This window comes from Chanodichthys erythropterus, chromosome 16 (assembly GCF_024489055.1).
Source record: "Chanodichthys erythropterus isolate Z2021 chromosome 16, ASM2448905v1, whole genome shotgun sequence".
NCBI classification, from domain to species: domain Eukaryota; kingdom Metazoa; phylum Chordata; class Actinopteri; order Cypriniformes; family Xenocyprididae; genus Chanodichthys; species Chanodichthys erythropterus.
The window spans coordinates 27897853-27914444 of NC_090236.1; the positions used below are offsets into that span (position 1 = coordinate 27897853).

The 16592-nt window shown below is 36.9% G+C and overlaps 1 protein-coding gene across 3 annotated transcripts in view; it reads left to right on the forward strand.

Moving 5' to 3' along the window:
• The window catches only part of fndc3ba (fibronectin type III domain containing 3Ba), a 158531-nt gene extending 145865 nt beyond the window's left edge, over positions 1 to 12666 (forward strand). For all 3 annotated transcript variants that reach the window (XM_067362243.1, XM_067362245.1, XM_067362244.1), the window contains 3 exons: positions 412 to 578; positions 716 to 843; positions 9012 to 12666. In XM_067362243.1, the coding sequence (XP_067218344.1) occupies positions 412 to 578; positions 716 to 843; positions 9012 to 9323 (607 nt within the window). In that variant the 3' untranslated portion in view covers positions 9324 to 12666. The remainder of the gene's footprint in view (positions 1 to 411; positions 579 to 715; positions 844 to 9011) is intronic.
• Positions 12667 to 16592: the final 3926 nt, after the last annotated feature.

The window sequence follows — 16592 nt, forward strand, 5'->3', positions numbered from 1 at the left end:
TAGAAATAAATATAGAACAGATTAATCATATTGCCAATAGACAATTACATTAATACATGGTTTGTCTATATTCTTAATGAATATTAGCTGGTTAGTTAAAATACTTAAAAGGACATCAATTTTCATGGGGTGACTTTATGAATATCCAACCGTATTGTTGATTATAAAGGCTAAAAAGCTAAAAAACTAAAATAATTTATATTTCATTGTTGATGGATATACAACATTTTTTCTTGTCGTGCGGGAGTAGGTCTGCAAATGAGCAACAGTCAGTCAAATAATATTTTTTTAATCATACCCTTACTGGGGGCTGAGCCCCCCTAAAATCAAAATCCTAGAATCGCCCCTGATTGGTACTAAGTAAATTGGTGAATTACGCACATTAACATAAATGAAATGTGTGTGTTTTAGGTTTGTCACTATTTACAGAGGCCCAAGCCACACATATAAGGTACAGAGACTAAATGAGTCGAGCAGCTACTGTCTCAGGATTCAAGCTGTGAGTGAGGCAGGAGAGGGGCTTTTCTCTGAAATACACACCTTCCATACCACCAAATCTGTTCCTCCAGCTCTCAAGGGTAAAGTATCCTTGAACAAGAACATCCACATATTGCTTCATGACACACATGTGTTCATGTACTAGATGGGTACTTATTGGCTGTTTATATAGCTATACTTATATTATCTTATTATCTTTATCTATATTATCTTTTAGCTCCCAAAGTGGTACAGATGGAAGGGAATGTGTGTGAGGTCAGCTGGGAGAGCATTCCACCAATGAGAGGAGACCCCATCATCTACATCCTACAGGTGCTTGTGGGCCGTGAATCTGACTACAAACAGGTGAGATTTCATTCTTCAAATCTGAATTGTCTACAGATTAGAGCTATTGATTAGCCAGTGATTTATCTCATTATTCAGTTCATTTCTACAGAAAAATCTTCACATTCTTACTCATCTCATTTGCAAAAAAAGTAGGTTCTACAGGTGCTGGTCATATAATTAGAATATCGTGAAAAAGTTCATTTTTTTATTGTAAATTATTTTTAAAAAATTAAACTTTCATTTATACTAGATTCCCTACATGTAAAGTAAAACATTTCAAAAGTTTTTTTTTTTTTTTTTAATTTGTTGATTAGAGTGTTTAGCTAATGAAAGTCCAAAATCCAGTATCTCAAAATATTAGAATATTTACATTTGAGTTTCATTAAATGACCATCCCTACAGTATAAATTCCGGGTATCTCTTGTTCTTTGTAACCACACTAATGGAGAAGACTGCTGACTTGGCAATGGTCCAGGAGACAATCATTGACACCCTCCACAAAGAGAGTAAGTCACAGATGGTCATTACTGAATGTGGTGGCTGTTTACAGAGTGATGTATCAAAGCATATTAAATGCAAAGTTGACTAGAAGGAAGAAATTTGGTAGGCAAAGGTGCACAAGCAACAGGGATGACCACAAGCTTGAGAATACTGTCATTAAAGCCGATTCAAACACTTGGGAGAGCTTCACAATGAGTAGAATGAAGCCGGAGTCAGCGCATCAAGAGTCACCACACTCAGACATCTTCAGGAAAAGGACTACCAAGCCACTTCTGAAACAGAAACAACGTCAGAAGCATCTTACCTGGGCTAAGAAGAAAAATAACTGGACAGTGAACAGTGGTCGAAAGTCCTCTTTTCAGATAAAAGTAAATTTTGCATTTCATGTTGAAATCATGGTCCCAGAGTCTGAAGGAAGACTGGAGAGGAACAGAATCCAAGCTGCTTGAAGTCTAGTGGGAAGTTTCTGAAGTCAGTAATGATTTGGGGGGCCGTGACATCTGCGGGTGTTGGTCCATTGTGTTTTATCAAATGCAAAGTCAATCCAGCCATCTTCCAGGAGATTTTGGAGCACTTTATGCTTCCATCTGCTGACAAGCTTCATGGAGATGCTGATTTCCTTTTCTTTATCATACTTTAGCACCTACCCACAGTGCAAAAACCACTTCCAAGTGGTTTGCTGACCATGATATTACTGTGTTTTATTGGCCAGCCAACATGCCTGACCCCTGAATCTATGGGATATTTTCAAGAGAAAGATGAGAAACAGTCGATCCAACAATATACAGATGATCTGAAAGCTCAATAGTGCCTCAGCAGTGCCACAGGCTGATCACTTCCATGCCACACTTCACTGATGCTGTAATTTGTGCTGGGAGCAAGTCATTTGCTGTAATATGTGCTGCCGATCAAGTATTGAGTGTACAAATGAACATACTTTAAAGAACTTGAACTTTTCTGTTTTGAAAATCCATTTTTTGATTGATCTTAGGAAATATTCTAATGTTTTGAGATACTGGATTTTGGACTTTCATGAGCTGTACGGTCTAATCATCAAAATTAAAAAAAAAAAAAAAAACCTTTGGAATGTTTTACTTTACATGTAGGGAATCTAGAATATATGAAAGTTTTATTTTTAAAAATAATTTACAATAAAAAAAAATGAACTTTTTCACAATATTCTAATTATATGACCAGCACCTGTATATTTCTGTAAAAATGTAATGAGGGAATTTTTGTATTAAAATAGACAAATGCGTTAGTGCATGTTAAATTCGATAGCTTTTTTTATATTATTTGTTAAAATTGCTTTTAGTTTGAGACATTCATTTAGTTTGTATTGCAGCATATTAACATTCTTGGGTCATTTATGATTATTTTATATTTTCTTTATTTAACATTGATTTTTTTTTTTTTTTTTTTTTTATTATTATTATTATTAATATCTCCAAAGCTTTAGGCAGCACATTGACAAATGGAAAATTTATATTATTCAAGGAAAGGGAAAGAGAGTGAGATTTCATTCCCACAGACTTAGGTTTTAGGTAGGAGTAGGATGTTAGGTCTGTGTCATCTGCCTGAGAATATTAGTATTCTGCAGCTGACGCTGATGCCACTGCTGAGTGCTGATGGCTTGATAGAGACCAACAACCAGCTCATCTATCATACTTGATACAATTGCAGGAAATAACAGCCTGCATTTAAAAACATATTGTCTTTCATCTTTTGTGGTTGTTGTTTTTGACTTGAAAATGCATTGGTTGTGATTTGGAGAATTTCTAGTAATGCAGGAAAACAGCATTCAGTTCTGTTCAATGGTTTAGTCTGATTAAATTATTGAGCATAACAAGTATTGCCAGCCAGTGGCAGCATTTGATCATTTTCACAAAACTTTCATGGCTCCCAGAATGTTTGTTGTATGAATATCTGAACATACAATATATCAAAAGACAGAACAGAGCCTCTGATGTAAATTTTGAACAAAAGCTGAGAAAATCACATTTTTGTCAAAGACTACAATGTGCATAAGCAGCGCTTTTATCACTAGTTTCTGCTGCTTTTTTTGCCTGTGTTTTGATCCGGAGATTCTTTACACTTTCAGAAGATGAGTAATAGCACCCCCTACTGAATAACAGTGAAAACACAGAAAGCTGGAAAATTTGAGATATATCTAACTGCAGAACCACACATCACAGCAGTATAAGAACAACAGCACCAGGCCAGCAGAATCAGATCTGAAGTTGGGGTGGTGCTGACAATTGTGTAACCTGCCCTAACAACTAACCCTACACTTCACTATAACTAAAAGCTCAACCTTAATGAATGCGATCTCCACTCAACCACTTAACTTACCCTTAACGACGCTCCAACCCAACAACAGTGTGAGACTACTGAGCTGCCGCTGTTGTCCTCAGACTCCTGTGACATAGGTTCTGCCGTTGGTTATTACTGGAAAATTCAATTCAAAGTCAATGGTGGGGAAAGAGTTCATCAACATGTCAACTAACTCTAATTAGAGTATTAGTAGACTGTTAGGTTAGTGTTTTAGTAGTGTTGTCAAAATTACTGAATTTAAAAAATGTGACCATACCAGCATTTGCCACTATCATTTTGAGCACTGTTGAGCGGATTCTAAATACCTGATTGGCCTTTGTGTTCATATGCTCAACAGATATGTCTATAATTGGCTATAATGATCAACGCTTCAAAAAGCTGTTGTAAATAGACATTTCTGACGCTCTTCATCAAGCGTTTACACAGATACACATGGGAGTGCTTGAAAGCAGGCATCTATCAATGGATATATTAGGGATCCACTGATAGATGGCTGCTTTCAAACATTCCTGTATGTGTCTGTGTAAGGAACACATTTTTTGTCAATTCTGTTACAAATGTGCCATCATTTGTTATTTAATGGCCACATAGTAGATCAGCTGGTGAATCTAATTCCACTGAGCATTGAATGGATCTAAAGGCCACGCATTCTCTCCATGGAGTTCTACGTGACCGCTTCTGTCATGACCAAAGCAAACCAATCAGATCTCTTCCTTCACTCATATAGCTCTCTGCTAGGGCAAGTTCGCTGCTGTTCTAATGTCTAATGAAGCTGGCATGGTTCCTATTACTGTGCTAATGTGTGCCCTGTTCTGTCAGCTGTTAAAATGGATGCGAGTCAGGAGCAGATTGTTTGCTTGTAAAGAGAAGTGAGCGTTTAATGGCAGCAGATGCTGTGTTCTGTTTGCTCTGGTTCTGGTGTGTTTGTGTGAACTCTGTGCTAATGTGGCTAGCAACTAGTGTACGTCTCAATTTCACCAGCTTATTCCACTTATGTCTACATCTCAGATCATTTTCACCCGGCTAACTGTACAGCTAATGCATGTGCACTGTACATTACTGAATTAACATTATGCAAGCAAATACATCTTGCCAAAATTAGTTGCGATAATTTTGGCCTGTAACTCTATTCATGTTATGGTCGAGAACCAATACTATCAATCAATATTACAATTCTCCACTTTTTTTACTCAATATAAATAAATAAAAAAACACAAAACAGTGAGTTTAGACATCACCACATTATAATGTACAGTATGGAAAATTGATATTCGTTTTGAGATTTGCTAAAGATTACATTTAACATGGTTATTAAATGTTTAGTGCTTTTAAAGATTACCAACAGATGGAAATGAGCTTGAACAATAAACTATTCAATATCGACTCTATATCATGTATTGTTTTGGAAACATAAAAGCTAAATGATACAAATAGTAAAATCTTCCTGTGCAGTTATATATATGGTCTGCACTCATGGACCTGAATAAATGAATGTGTATTTTATTGCATTTTATTGTATTTTTATTTTTCGTTCTGTTAGATTCAGCTTGTTTTTAGTTTTGTTTTGTCTACTCATGAGTAATTGGCTTGTTTTTGTCAACTTTCATTAACGGACGCTGTTGCCGTCTCAGTTTTACATGCTGTCCTGAACTCAAATGGCATGTTTCATTCCTCCCTGCAAATGGAAAAATGAAATAGTAGCTGTCAAAAAGAGTTGCCAGAAACAACTTCTATTAAGTTTATCTGTTTCAATGCATTATACTGCTGAGAGGGACAGTTTCCAAATGTATCTGCATAGCTTGTGTATATCTTTGATACATTAGTGTTTTCAAAAGTGGCGTAAGTCTGGTGTGCACTGAGCTGAAGTTTTACTTTTTCTCTTTGAAATCAACTGTTTAATCCTCTCTGATCAGTTTTTGTACAGCTTTTCTAATTCAATAGAGGTTTGGAGAAAATAAAGGACTCTCAACTGATCGTGTCGGACCGCTTTATTCATGCATCTGGAATAAACAATGAAGGTCTTAATTGCCTGGTTTCACAGACAAGCCTAGTCCTAGACTAAATATCTTAAAATATGCCATCGTTTTGTCTCAAGACGCACACTTAATATTTAAAAGCTACTTACTGTAAATGTCCAAAATGAACTAAGGCCTAATCCTGGCTTAATCTAAGCCCTGTCTGTGAAACCAGGCAATTATTTGGCTCCTGGCTTCACTGTGCTATTAGAGCTGCATGGTGATATGAAATTTTTCTTTGTTTCATTTATGTCAACAAATGAAAATGTGTCCATCATCTTGGCAGTGAGTAAGGAAGGTTACAAATTGTGGGTGGCTTTCCAGTGAAATTGAACAGCTGTTGTTTGGCAACCAAAAGCAGCCACATGTGAAAAGCCTCATACATAGCAAGTGCTCTGATAGAATGGTATTTTCTTCCCACACATGACCTATTCTGCATTTTAGACTTCCTTGAATGTTTAATGTTTGTAACAGCATGTCATGCATGTAGTGTAATTGGAAGATATGTTTTTGTGGTGAAAATCATCTTTTCTGTTTAGTGTTCTTATTTAGACTGTCCTTCATACTTTATATATATATTTTTGTGGCACATAATGGCATTGTCAAAACTCCAGGATATGAAAGCTCTTGCTCACATGAGGAATGCATCCTGTTGACCACTATCTATCATATTGCCATAGAAAGGCTTCCCGTTGCTCATACTTTAATAAATGTTGGAAGCTCCATATCCTAATATTACTTTTTGTGAATTATACTTTATCCTGATAGATAAAATCACTAGTTATAGCCAATCGTTCAACTTTAATATTATTATAAAATACTAGGGGTGTGACGAGACAGCTCACGAGACGAGACGCTTGATTGAGTTCACGAGAACACAATTTTTAAACAGTATTTTTAAGAAATCCTCAGTGATGAATTACATGAGTAGAAAAATATTCTGCAGTTGCATCTGAAATGTTGTAACTAATCATCTTGTAATGAATGTCATTTCAGTTCTACTTTCTGAGTATGAATTATCTTATGCGGTAAAAGACAACAATACTCAAGCAATGTAAAAGGTTTTGCCACAAACTGACTGGCTTCTCTCCTTTATGATTTCATATCAGTCTCTCAGACCTCAGATCTGTACATGATTTATGAGCTTCTACAACTTTTGACCTCCTAACTGAACTCCTTTCCACAAATTGATCATAGAAATAAAAATGACTAAAACCGTTTTCTCTTAGTCTTATTAAGTGCAAACAATAAGTGCAACCATAATCAAAGTACTCTCAATATTCAAAGTGCAAATAGAGACCTAATTTTTCTATAAGCATGATACAGAGCTGAGAGATGATTACAACTACACAGCCCAGCCTAAGAGAGCTTTCATATTGGGAGATATTTGCATGCATCAGGGAGCCGCTTTCAAAATGTGGGTTATTGAAATCACACTTGAATACGTGTGCTTGCATTTTAGCCTCGCTTTTGATTTTGCGATATCGCATGTACTCTGTGAATAGGGAGCAGCGGTGCTGATCGCGAATTCTACAAGATAAGACATTTATCAGATGCTTAGGCTGTGTTGCGCAACGATTCCTCCGCCATGGTCTTGTCAGTCATCTTGTCACGTGATTAGTGAACTCTGATTCCTGCTGCATTTAGTATGGCTCTACAGCTCGTGTTGGATGAGCTGGATAGAATTGACCCTTTGCAAAGTCCCACCCCCCTTAGTTACTGTTGCTTTGTCCGACAAGCCATGGCGCTGTCATGCCACACAGAGTGAAAAATACATCACGGAGCAAAGAGGACACTGACAACACATTGACAGACAAGACAGAGCAGGTTACTTGTGATATTGAACAAAGTCCCAGCTTTCAAATTGTGTAAATTTTAAGAAATTCGAACATTTTGTGGCTCTTTAATGTGTCGTGACCATGGTCGTGACAGATCGCTGTAGTGCCTCAGCTCAAGCTTCTGGTGAACCGACCATCTCTTCCTACTAGTTAATTAATGGCATCAAATAAACATAAATGAACATGAGAAGGAATGTTGTTTCCAACATGGAAAGACGTCAGTACACACCATTTTTCAAGTTTAAGTCCAACGAGGTTAATCTTCTAAGTCCTGACTGCTTTGTCGGACAAAATGGCGGATTCTGCGTTATGATTGGTTAGATCGCTTGTCAATCAAACTCCCGGCGAAGGGTCAAATGGTTTTTATTTTTATGAAAAGCAATAGAACAGTGGAGGCGTAATGTAAATGTTGTGGTGGCATATTCTATCCTAGGGTGTGCCTCATACGTCCTGAAAAGTGAAGCTGCGGGCTCTTTGATCGCCCCCTGGAGGCTGGATGCAGTACAGGTCATAAACCCCGCCCACTCAATGCAGACGAATGAGACTTAAGTTAAAACATAAAAATAAATTATGCTTCAAATAAAATTTTCTGAAAGATGGTTCTGGTCATTTAAGGTAATTGTTATCACGCTGATTTATATTCAATTGTTCGTTTTTGTGATAAATTTTAGCTAGCAATTTGGTGCTATAGAAATGGGGCGTGTCGTCGTGATTCACAGTTGATTGACAGCTTGTCTGAGGACTGTCGGGGCTTCGAGGGGAGAGTGAAGATAAATAAATAATTATTAATTTTCAGTTTCTGTGTTATTTCACACCGACAAATTGAGCTGTTCAGCAGTAAACTGTACTAACTGACCTACAGGATCTGACGGATATCTGAGCTTTTCTCGGTAATGTTAAATGTGGGCTTCATAAGCTAATTAATAAACGTTATTAGTTAAGATAACATGCCTAACGTTAGCCATGACGTAAAAAAGCAGGTGATCGTTATCTGGCAGTTACTAATTATTTTTATGGGTATAAAATAATAATTATAGCAGGATAAAACTAATGATAGCCTACTCTAATTAATTATAGAGCACTGTCTACAGCAATCGATCTCCTGAAACGTTAGTTTAAACCTTTTATTTAAAATGGCAGGACCGTTTCTGACATTTTAGAGTTGTTTCTAGTGGCATATTATATTGAGTTTATCTAATGAATTTGCTGTTTCAAAAATATTATTGCTCTAGAAACAGAATAGCCTATTATTTTATAGGGAGAATTCTAAATTACGTATAATTTATATTGCCTATTTAAAATACATCAATGATGACGCAGCCGTCTGGGCGGAAGTTTGATACCGCGACTCCGCCTCCCGGCTCCACTGAAGATTCCTTCTGCGCATGCTCAGGTTCCAAACTGACGTTTTTGCGTAACGTGTAATTCCTGACGTTGTAGTGAGTTTCAGCATATTAAGCTGTATTTATAACAAACCTTCTTTCTTTCTTTTTTTCAGTTATACAAGGGAGAGGACACAACCTTCCAGATCTCGGGCCTGCACAACAACACAGACTATCGCTTCCGCGTGTACGTGTGCCGCCGGTGTCAGGACAGCACGCAGGAGCTGTGCGGACCCCTCAGCCCATCCTCGCTCTTCACACTGCGGCGTATGGAGCTCGCCGTACCTGGAGATCTCAGCTCGGCCGAGACCCTGAAGCCCAGAGGCATGTTCGCCACGGACGAACGCTTCGCGGGTGTCTTAGTCGGGGCTTTCGCGGCCCTGTCTTTCCTCATCGCTTTTGTGGTGGAATACTTCTTCATGAAGTGAAGATAATAAAAGCAATGCAGATCCAGCAGCCAGCCATTTACGTTTCGAGTAACACACGAACACTTAAAGTATACATCCAATGCGACGTACTGTAGGCTGAGTATGTTATACAGGCTCTCTTCTTGTCTTTCATCCTCTCTTTCTCTCTCTCTCTCTCTCTCTGATGCCTTCCAGCCTGCCTGTGCATCACTGTGCCACTCTTTTACAGCGAGTGGATTTTGCTCTGAACTCTTGGGGAAGCGAAACCACATTATCAAGCCTTACGAAGAGTTGCGCGACGGCCTGTTTTTGCATGCTTCGTTTTTTGTATCCCTTTAAGTGTACGTATATGTTGGGAGGAAAATGTATTGGTATTTTCTCCACGTTCATGGCCTTACTTTGTGTGCTTCACAGCATTTATTTCTCAGCCATATACGAGTTGTTGGAATCATAGCTTTATCATAGTGTAATACCCACGATCACAGTCCACCCAATGCCGTTTTAATATACATAATCACGTAATGTTCACATTTTGTTTGTACTACGTCACAGTACACATGACCACGATCCTTCTCGGAAACACAAAATACTGTTACCGTAGTAAGACTGTTGTAAAGCCCCCTGCATTAAGCTGCCAAAGCAAGTTGCAATCCAAGTGTCGTTTAAGTGATGCTGCTATTGTGTGTTTATTTTTCCTACGAACGGAATCAGTTATCTAATATATATATATATATATATATATAGATAGATAGATAAAAATATAAATCTATAAGATTCTATAGAGCTATTGTAATATAAGTAACGATGAGTTTAAAGTAGATCTCTCTTTTGGAGCGTGTCAATTCACAATCTATGGTGCTTTATCTTTGGTCAGTAGTGGTGGCGGACGAGGGTAAGGGAAGTTTGACGTGCCACGCATTTGGTAACGATGCCCTCCGCCAAAGAAAACTGGCCATCTAGTCCCAAGGTGCAGTGACACAGGGCTACTTCTCGCCTTCCGGCCCCCTCGAATGACTTGGCTAGGCTAACGTCGCCCTCTCAGACTGATTTTGGGCTCTGTGTGGTGTCCGTAGGGACCAGCTGATGGCTGGAGTCACAAAAGCCAGTCCATAGCTGTGAAACAGAAATAGCCTCCGTGAATGCCGTTCGTCCCCAGGACTTCGCCCGTCGTGTTTTCTCTGCGGCCCGTGTCAACGCGTTGAATGTTTCATCTTCTTTGAATCCGTGAAAGCCAGTTGGACATTTCTAAGGTGCTTTACCAAGGTTATTGTCAAAAGCAGCAGTGAATTCCTCCACCCGCTGCCGCTGATGTTCATGCCAAAACAGCCTGATGTGCTTGCAATGCATCTTTAGCCAAGTAAAAGGTACAAACCAGCAGTTCCCATCGATCCAAAGAGTTTCTCCCACATTACTCTCGCAGAACCGGTTAGGAGGTTTCTAAAAAGGAGAAATAAACTGACAGCCTGTATTGTACCTCAGGGACATGGACTTTTCAGAGGTGAAGAAGTAAATACTATGTTTCTGAGAGGGTGCTGCGAAACACTAAACGTTGCCGAGTAATTCTGATATTGCTGTCATTAGTAGCTTCGTTCCGTTGTATCTGCCTCTGCGATTTTAAATGCATTTATTTGATCTGTTTTCTCACCTAAGCTGTGCCTTGCTCCAGTTGTTCGTAAGCAAATCGTTTACTAGCTCAGAATACCTTTGCCAAAGTTAATGGGAAAGTAAGGTATCGTTCTTTAGGGTTATTTATACTATCTATTGCATACAGTACTTTAAATGGCAATTAAAGTGCAATCTTCATTTATTTATTTTTCAAGAAATTAAGAGATGTAGTTATGTACTTTTTTTTTCCTCTCTTGTAGCATGTTTTTTTTTTTTTTTTCAGTTATTTTTCTATGTATTGTAGATTAACGATAAAGGCCAGCATTCCTTTCATAATTCTGGTAATGTTTATGTCTTTCATTAATTGGGAACATATAGCATGTACCATGCTGAAACATTTATATATAACCAAATGTCTGTTCATCTCCTATTACAAAGTGCCGAACTCCAGTTAGTTGTCTTTTCATAGAGAACCGTAGCAAATGTTTAACCTTTTTTTTTTTGTGTGTGTGTGTGTGTGTTTGTGTGTGTGTAATGGGACATACAGTACATAGCTACATTTGGCATTGCTAAAGAGTGTTATACGCTTATGTTATCTTACTGTTTGCCAAAGCGGAAGCTTGTCCACTTTTATGTTGCTTTTTATTGTTATTTAAAGGGTTACTTGAGAAATCCTTTGTGACACTAGAACATAATTTCTTGAAAAGGAAAAACATAAGTTTAAGTTAAACTTCATCTGTGACTACACTTTTTAAGTAGTGAAAATTGTGCCATTTATTTTAATAATCCTTCTGAGGTGAAATCTTACATGCCGCTTCACGCCGAAAGGAAAGCAAAACAATCAAACTGTTTTCAGGCAAGTGACATTTCTAATTTCCTTTTATTTTCCAGACATGTCATAGCGCAATAGTGAATTTATTCCAGTATTTTTGCTAAGGAATTATATATATAGAGATATATAGATATATAGTATGACAACTAACAGAAATGAAGCACTTTTTCAAGTGAAACATTAATCTTTATTAAATTTATCTTGATAAAACTGTATTTCCTAGTCAATGTTGCTATTGCTTTCAAATCGAGAGTATCATGCAGTACGAAATATCTGTAAAACTGGTCCACACAGGCTTGATCACATTTAGTGGAAAGTCTGAAAATACATTGGGGTCCTTTTATTGTTAGTGTTCCCCCCAAAATTATGTAAGTAGTATTTGGTCCTAACCGATGATCTCAATTTTTATGTTTGTTTGTTTTCTTATTGGTCCTTGTAAAATTTAAAAAAAGAACACACAACAGTTTTGTGGCCCAAGTATAGTTTTGTATTTTTATATTGTATTTTATTCTGTTTTATCTGTTTTATTTGTGCTGTTTTAAATATGAAAATGAATTTGAAAATGATGGTTTGGAGATCAATCAGCTCTCAGTCATCCCAGAGAAATGTATAGAACCATAAGTGTATTCAACTATTTTCCAAAAAAAAAAAAAGTGTATTTTTACCTCAGAGTTTAAAAGAAAAAAGACAGAAAAAGGACAAATATACAAAACATTCCAGGCTTGTCATGATCTACAATTTTTAAAGTCATACATTTTTCTCGTATTGTAAATGTTAGACAATTTCATATGCATATATATAAAAGAAACTGCCATATCAATGTTAATGTATAGATTTTTGCAAATACTACCCTATGTATGTAAGACTTATCTGTATCTGTAGCGTGTATGTAATATATTTATACCCAATAAATGTTTTAATTTTTTCTGACAGATTGTATTTTGTACTGGAGATGTTAATCTTTCATGATTGAAGTCACTCACTGGTTCTTGTCTAGCACAATATCTTCACTGGATCGACTGTTTTACGTTTCTAACTTCAGATTATGTCCTTATTCTCAAAAACCCACCAAGTAGGAATTATTGAAAGGCTGTTCTGCGATTGTGCTGACGTGTCTGATGTAGAAAGATGTTGCTCATTGAAGCTGCTAGTCCAATTTCATCCACCACCAAAAATACCTCATACAGTATGAACAAGCTGAAGCAGTTAGTCATTCATAAAGAAGGGTTAAGCCGGTGTAAAGATTCATGTTGTGGAATGAAATGATGAATAGCTTCATAAAGAATAAAAATGAAAAAATATTGAATAACTTAGACACCATCAGAATGCCTAAAAAGTAAAGCACTTATTTTTCTCCATTTCCATTAAAGGTGCCATCGGATGAAAAATTTAATTTATCTTGGCATAGTTAAATATAAACAAGTGTTCAGTACATGGAAATGACATACAGTGAGTCTCAAACTCCATTGTTTCCTCCTTCTTATATAAATCTCATTTGTTTAAAAGACCTCCGAAGAACAGGCGAATCTCAACATAACACTGACTGTTACGTAACAGTCAGGATCATTAATATGTACGCCCCCAATATTTGCATATGCCAGCCCATGTTCAAGCCATAGAGACAGAGCGCATTTATGTTAATCTAAAAAACCACGCCCACCAGGGGGGGGGGGAAACAATCCAACCGTCTCCATTGACTTTGTATTGCGTGAGGCTGCCTCTGTGTCTTTTCTGACTTATTACAAAAAATAGAACAATGCCTAAAAGCTGCTGTGTGACAAGGTGTACAGCTAACAAACTAAAAAAACCCAGAAATAAGTTTTTATAAGCTGTCGACCCCAAAAAACGAATGTTTAAGGACACAAAAGTGGATAGAAGCAGTGAGACAGAGCGCAACGGGTCATATTACTATACGACATACACTGGAGGGGAACGTAATCGCCGACAACATATGCTAAACAAACCAACAAAAACAAGCCATTCATTATTTTTAACTATGTCAAAGAATTATTTCACCTGTCGCCGATTACGTTCCCCTCCAATGCATTTCATATAGTAATATGACCCGTTGCGCTCTGTCTCACTGCCTGTTTCCACTTTTGTGTCCTTAAACATTCATTTTTTGGGGTCGACAGCTTATAAAAACTTATTTCTGTTTTTTTTTAGCTTGTTAGCTGTACACCTTGTCACACAGCAGCTTTTAGACATTGTTCTATGTTTTGTAATAAGTCAGAAAAGACACGGAGGCAGCCTCACGCAATACAAAGTCAATGGAGACGGTTGGATTGTTTTCCCCCCGGTGGGCGTGGTTTTCAGATTATGACGCGTGTCGCTCTGTCTCTATTAGACAAGGGCAAAACGTCTGGATGTGCACAGCTGCAAGCAAGGACAACAGCGAAAAATGGCAGATGGAGCGATAATGACTGACATGATCCATGATATCGTGATATTTTTAGTGATATTTGTAAATTGTCTTTCTAAATGTTTGTTAGCATGTTGCTAATGTACTGTTAAATGTGGTTAAAGTTACCATCGTTTCTTACTGTATTCACGGAGACAAGACTGTCGTTATTTTCATTTTTTAAACACTTGCAGTCTGTATAATTCATAAACACACCTTCATTCTTTATAAATCTCACCAACAGTGTAGCATTAGCCATTAGCCACGGATCACAGCCTCAAACTCATTCAGAATCAAATGCAAACATCCAAATAAATACTATACTCACAGGAATTGATGTATGCATGATGGACACTTTGTAAAGATCCATTTTGAGGGTTATATTAGCTGTGTGAACTTTGTGTTTGCTGTTTAAGGCAGTTGAGAGCTCTCGGGGGCGGGGGAGCGGGAGATTTAAAGGGGCAGCGTTAATCGTTGCATATGTAATAATGGCTCAAAATATGCAGTTAAAAAAATTAATAAAAAAAAATCTATGGGGTATTTTGAGCTGAAACTTCACAGACATGTTCAGGGGACACCTTAGACTTATATTACATCTTTTGAAAAGGGTTTCTAGGGCACCTTTAACACTAGAAGTCCCAGAGAGCAGCCATTTGGCTTTTCTACCTATAAAACCCGCAGGACAGCCGATGGGCTGGAAGGCTTTAGGCTAATATCCTTAATCAGCTGTGAACAGTTGCTTTTGTTATGTAAACAATGTGGGGCCATGCTGAGCCACTTCAAGGAAACTTGTGTTTCACTTTGCCATCTTAGGGAGAAATCAACACACATGTTTTTTTTTTTCCTTTGTTGCTGAGATCTATTGATAAAAATAGTACAAAATAATATAAAGAAACCAACCATTTGTACACATATTTACAAATAATGTTAAAAAGTGAGTGAGTACATTCCAGCAATCACTCACAATCCTGGCACTGCCTGGCAATATATTATAAATACATTTTGTATATATTCATTATATATTAATCTTATATTTGAAATACATCTTAAGTCCATTTTTAAAAGTGTTTGAAAGATGGGTTCAAGTGTACTACAAGTGGTAACTAAGTACATTTTTCTATACAGAGATAGTATGTTAAAAGCACATTTTAGTTCAAATTCATGGTGTCTCAAAATAGCACAGTTGAGTACACTTAGATGTTCTTAAGATTATCTTAAGAAGTACTAAAGAAGAGCTTTTAGTATATTAAGTACAAAATAAGTGCACGGAAATAGAGCACTGAACATTATGGAAGTGTAAAAGTGTACTAAAATAAAGTGTATTTTACTGCACTTTTTTTTCACCTGGGTAGACACTCCAACACTTTCCGTTTGCATTAAGATTATTTTTATTACCACACTGGCAGATATTGATCATTTTACTTAAGTAAAATGCACTTAATTTAGATCCCCCCAGGAAACAAGACTAAATATCATATATAATTTTCTCATATAGAAAATCCATCTTGATTTAAGATTTTTTTTTTTTTAAATTAACTTGAAATAGGGTAAAAAAATACTTAGTATGAAAAGCATTTTTGCAGTGTGAATGAGTGAGTTAACTTTTTAAACATCACTTGCACTCCCTCATTTCAGGGTTAACATACTCAGAATTTTCACTTAACCTCCTTTCTGAAACCGGCCAATGGTCAATCAAGTTCTCTGCTTTTAGCAGCCCTCCCTCCCCCACACATACAAACAAGCCACCAGCAACCATTCACACACACACCCCCAACCCCCCTGCAGATTGCTCAGGTAATGACCATATTTACACATGAATTGATGCTAATGATAGCCAAAAGACTAGCCAGTTAGCATCCACTTGGCTAAAGGAGGGTTACAAATCTCTGGGACTTCTAGTGTTAATGATAGATGACTATTTTTTTTAGCTTCAAGTCTGTCTTAGAATGTTTGTGTTACATCATGTTGCTGTATTTTGTGGTAATTGCTTGTTAGTTGACACATTTTTTTGATTCTCCATTTCGTTTTTCAGTCTTCTTTATTGGCATGACCAGTAACACTTCATTTGTAGTTCAAAGCAGTTGCAGCTTACATATATAGACAGTTATGTATGTGGTCTGAGTTAAACTGATGTCAGTCTGTGACTATCTTACCAAGTGAAGAGTGAAGTGAAGTTTTGGGGAAAGTTACTTCTAAAAGTAATGTTAAAATATTACATTGCTCCCTTAAAAAAGTAACTAATTACTTGGTTACATTTAATGGAACGTAATGTGTTACACTACTTTATCTAAAGTCAATTTTGCTTATTAGTATCCGGTATTAGGATCATTAAAGGTCAGCACCAAAGACGCTGGTTAATAAAGTGAGATTAAATACATAAAGTGTAATTTAACATTTATTATTCCAGGTTTGCATAATATTCTGAGTTTGCATTTCATTGTTTTGATTCATT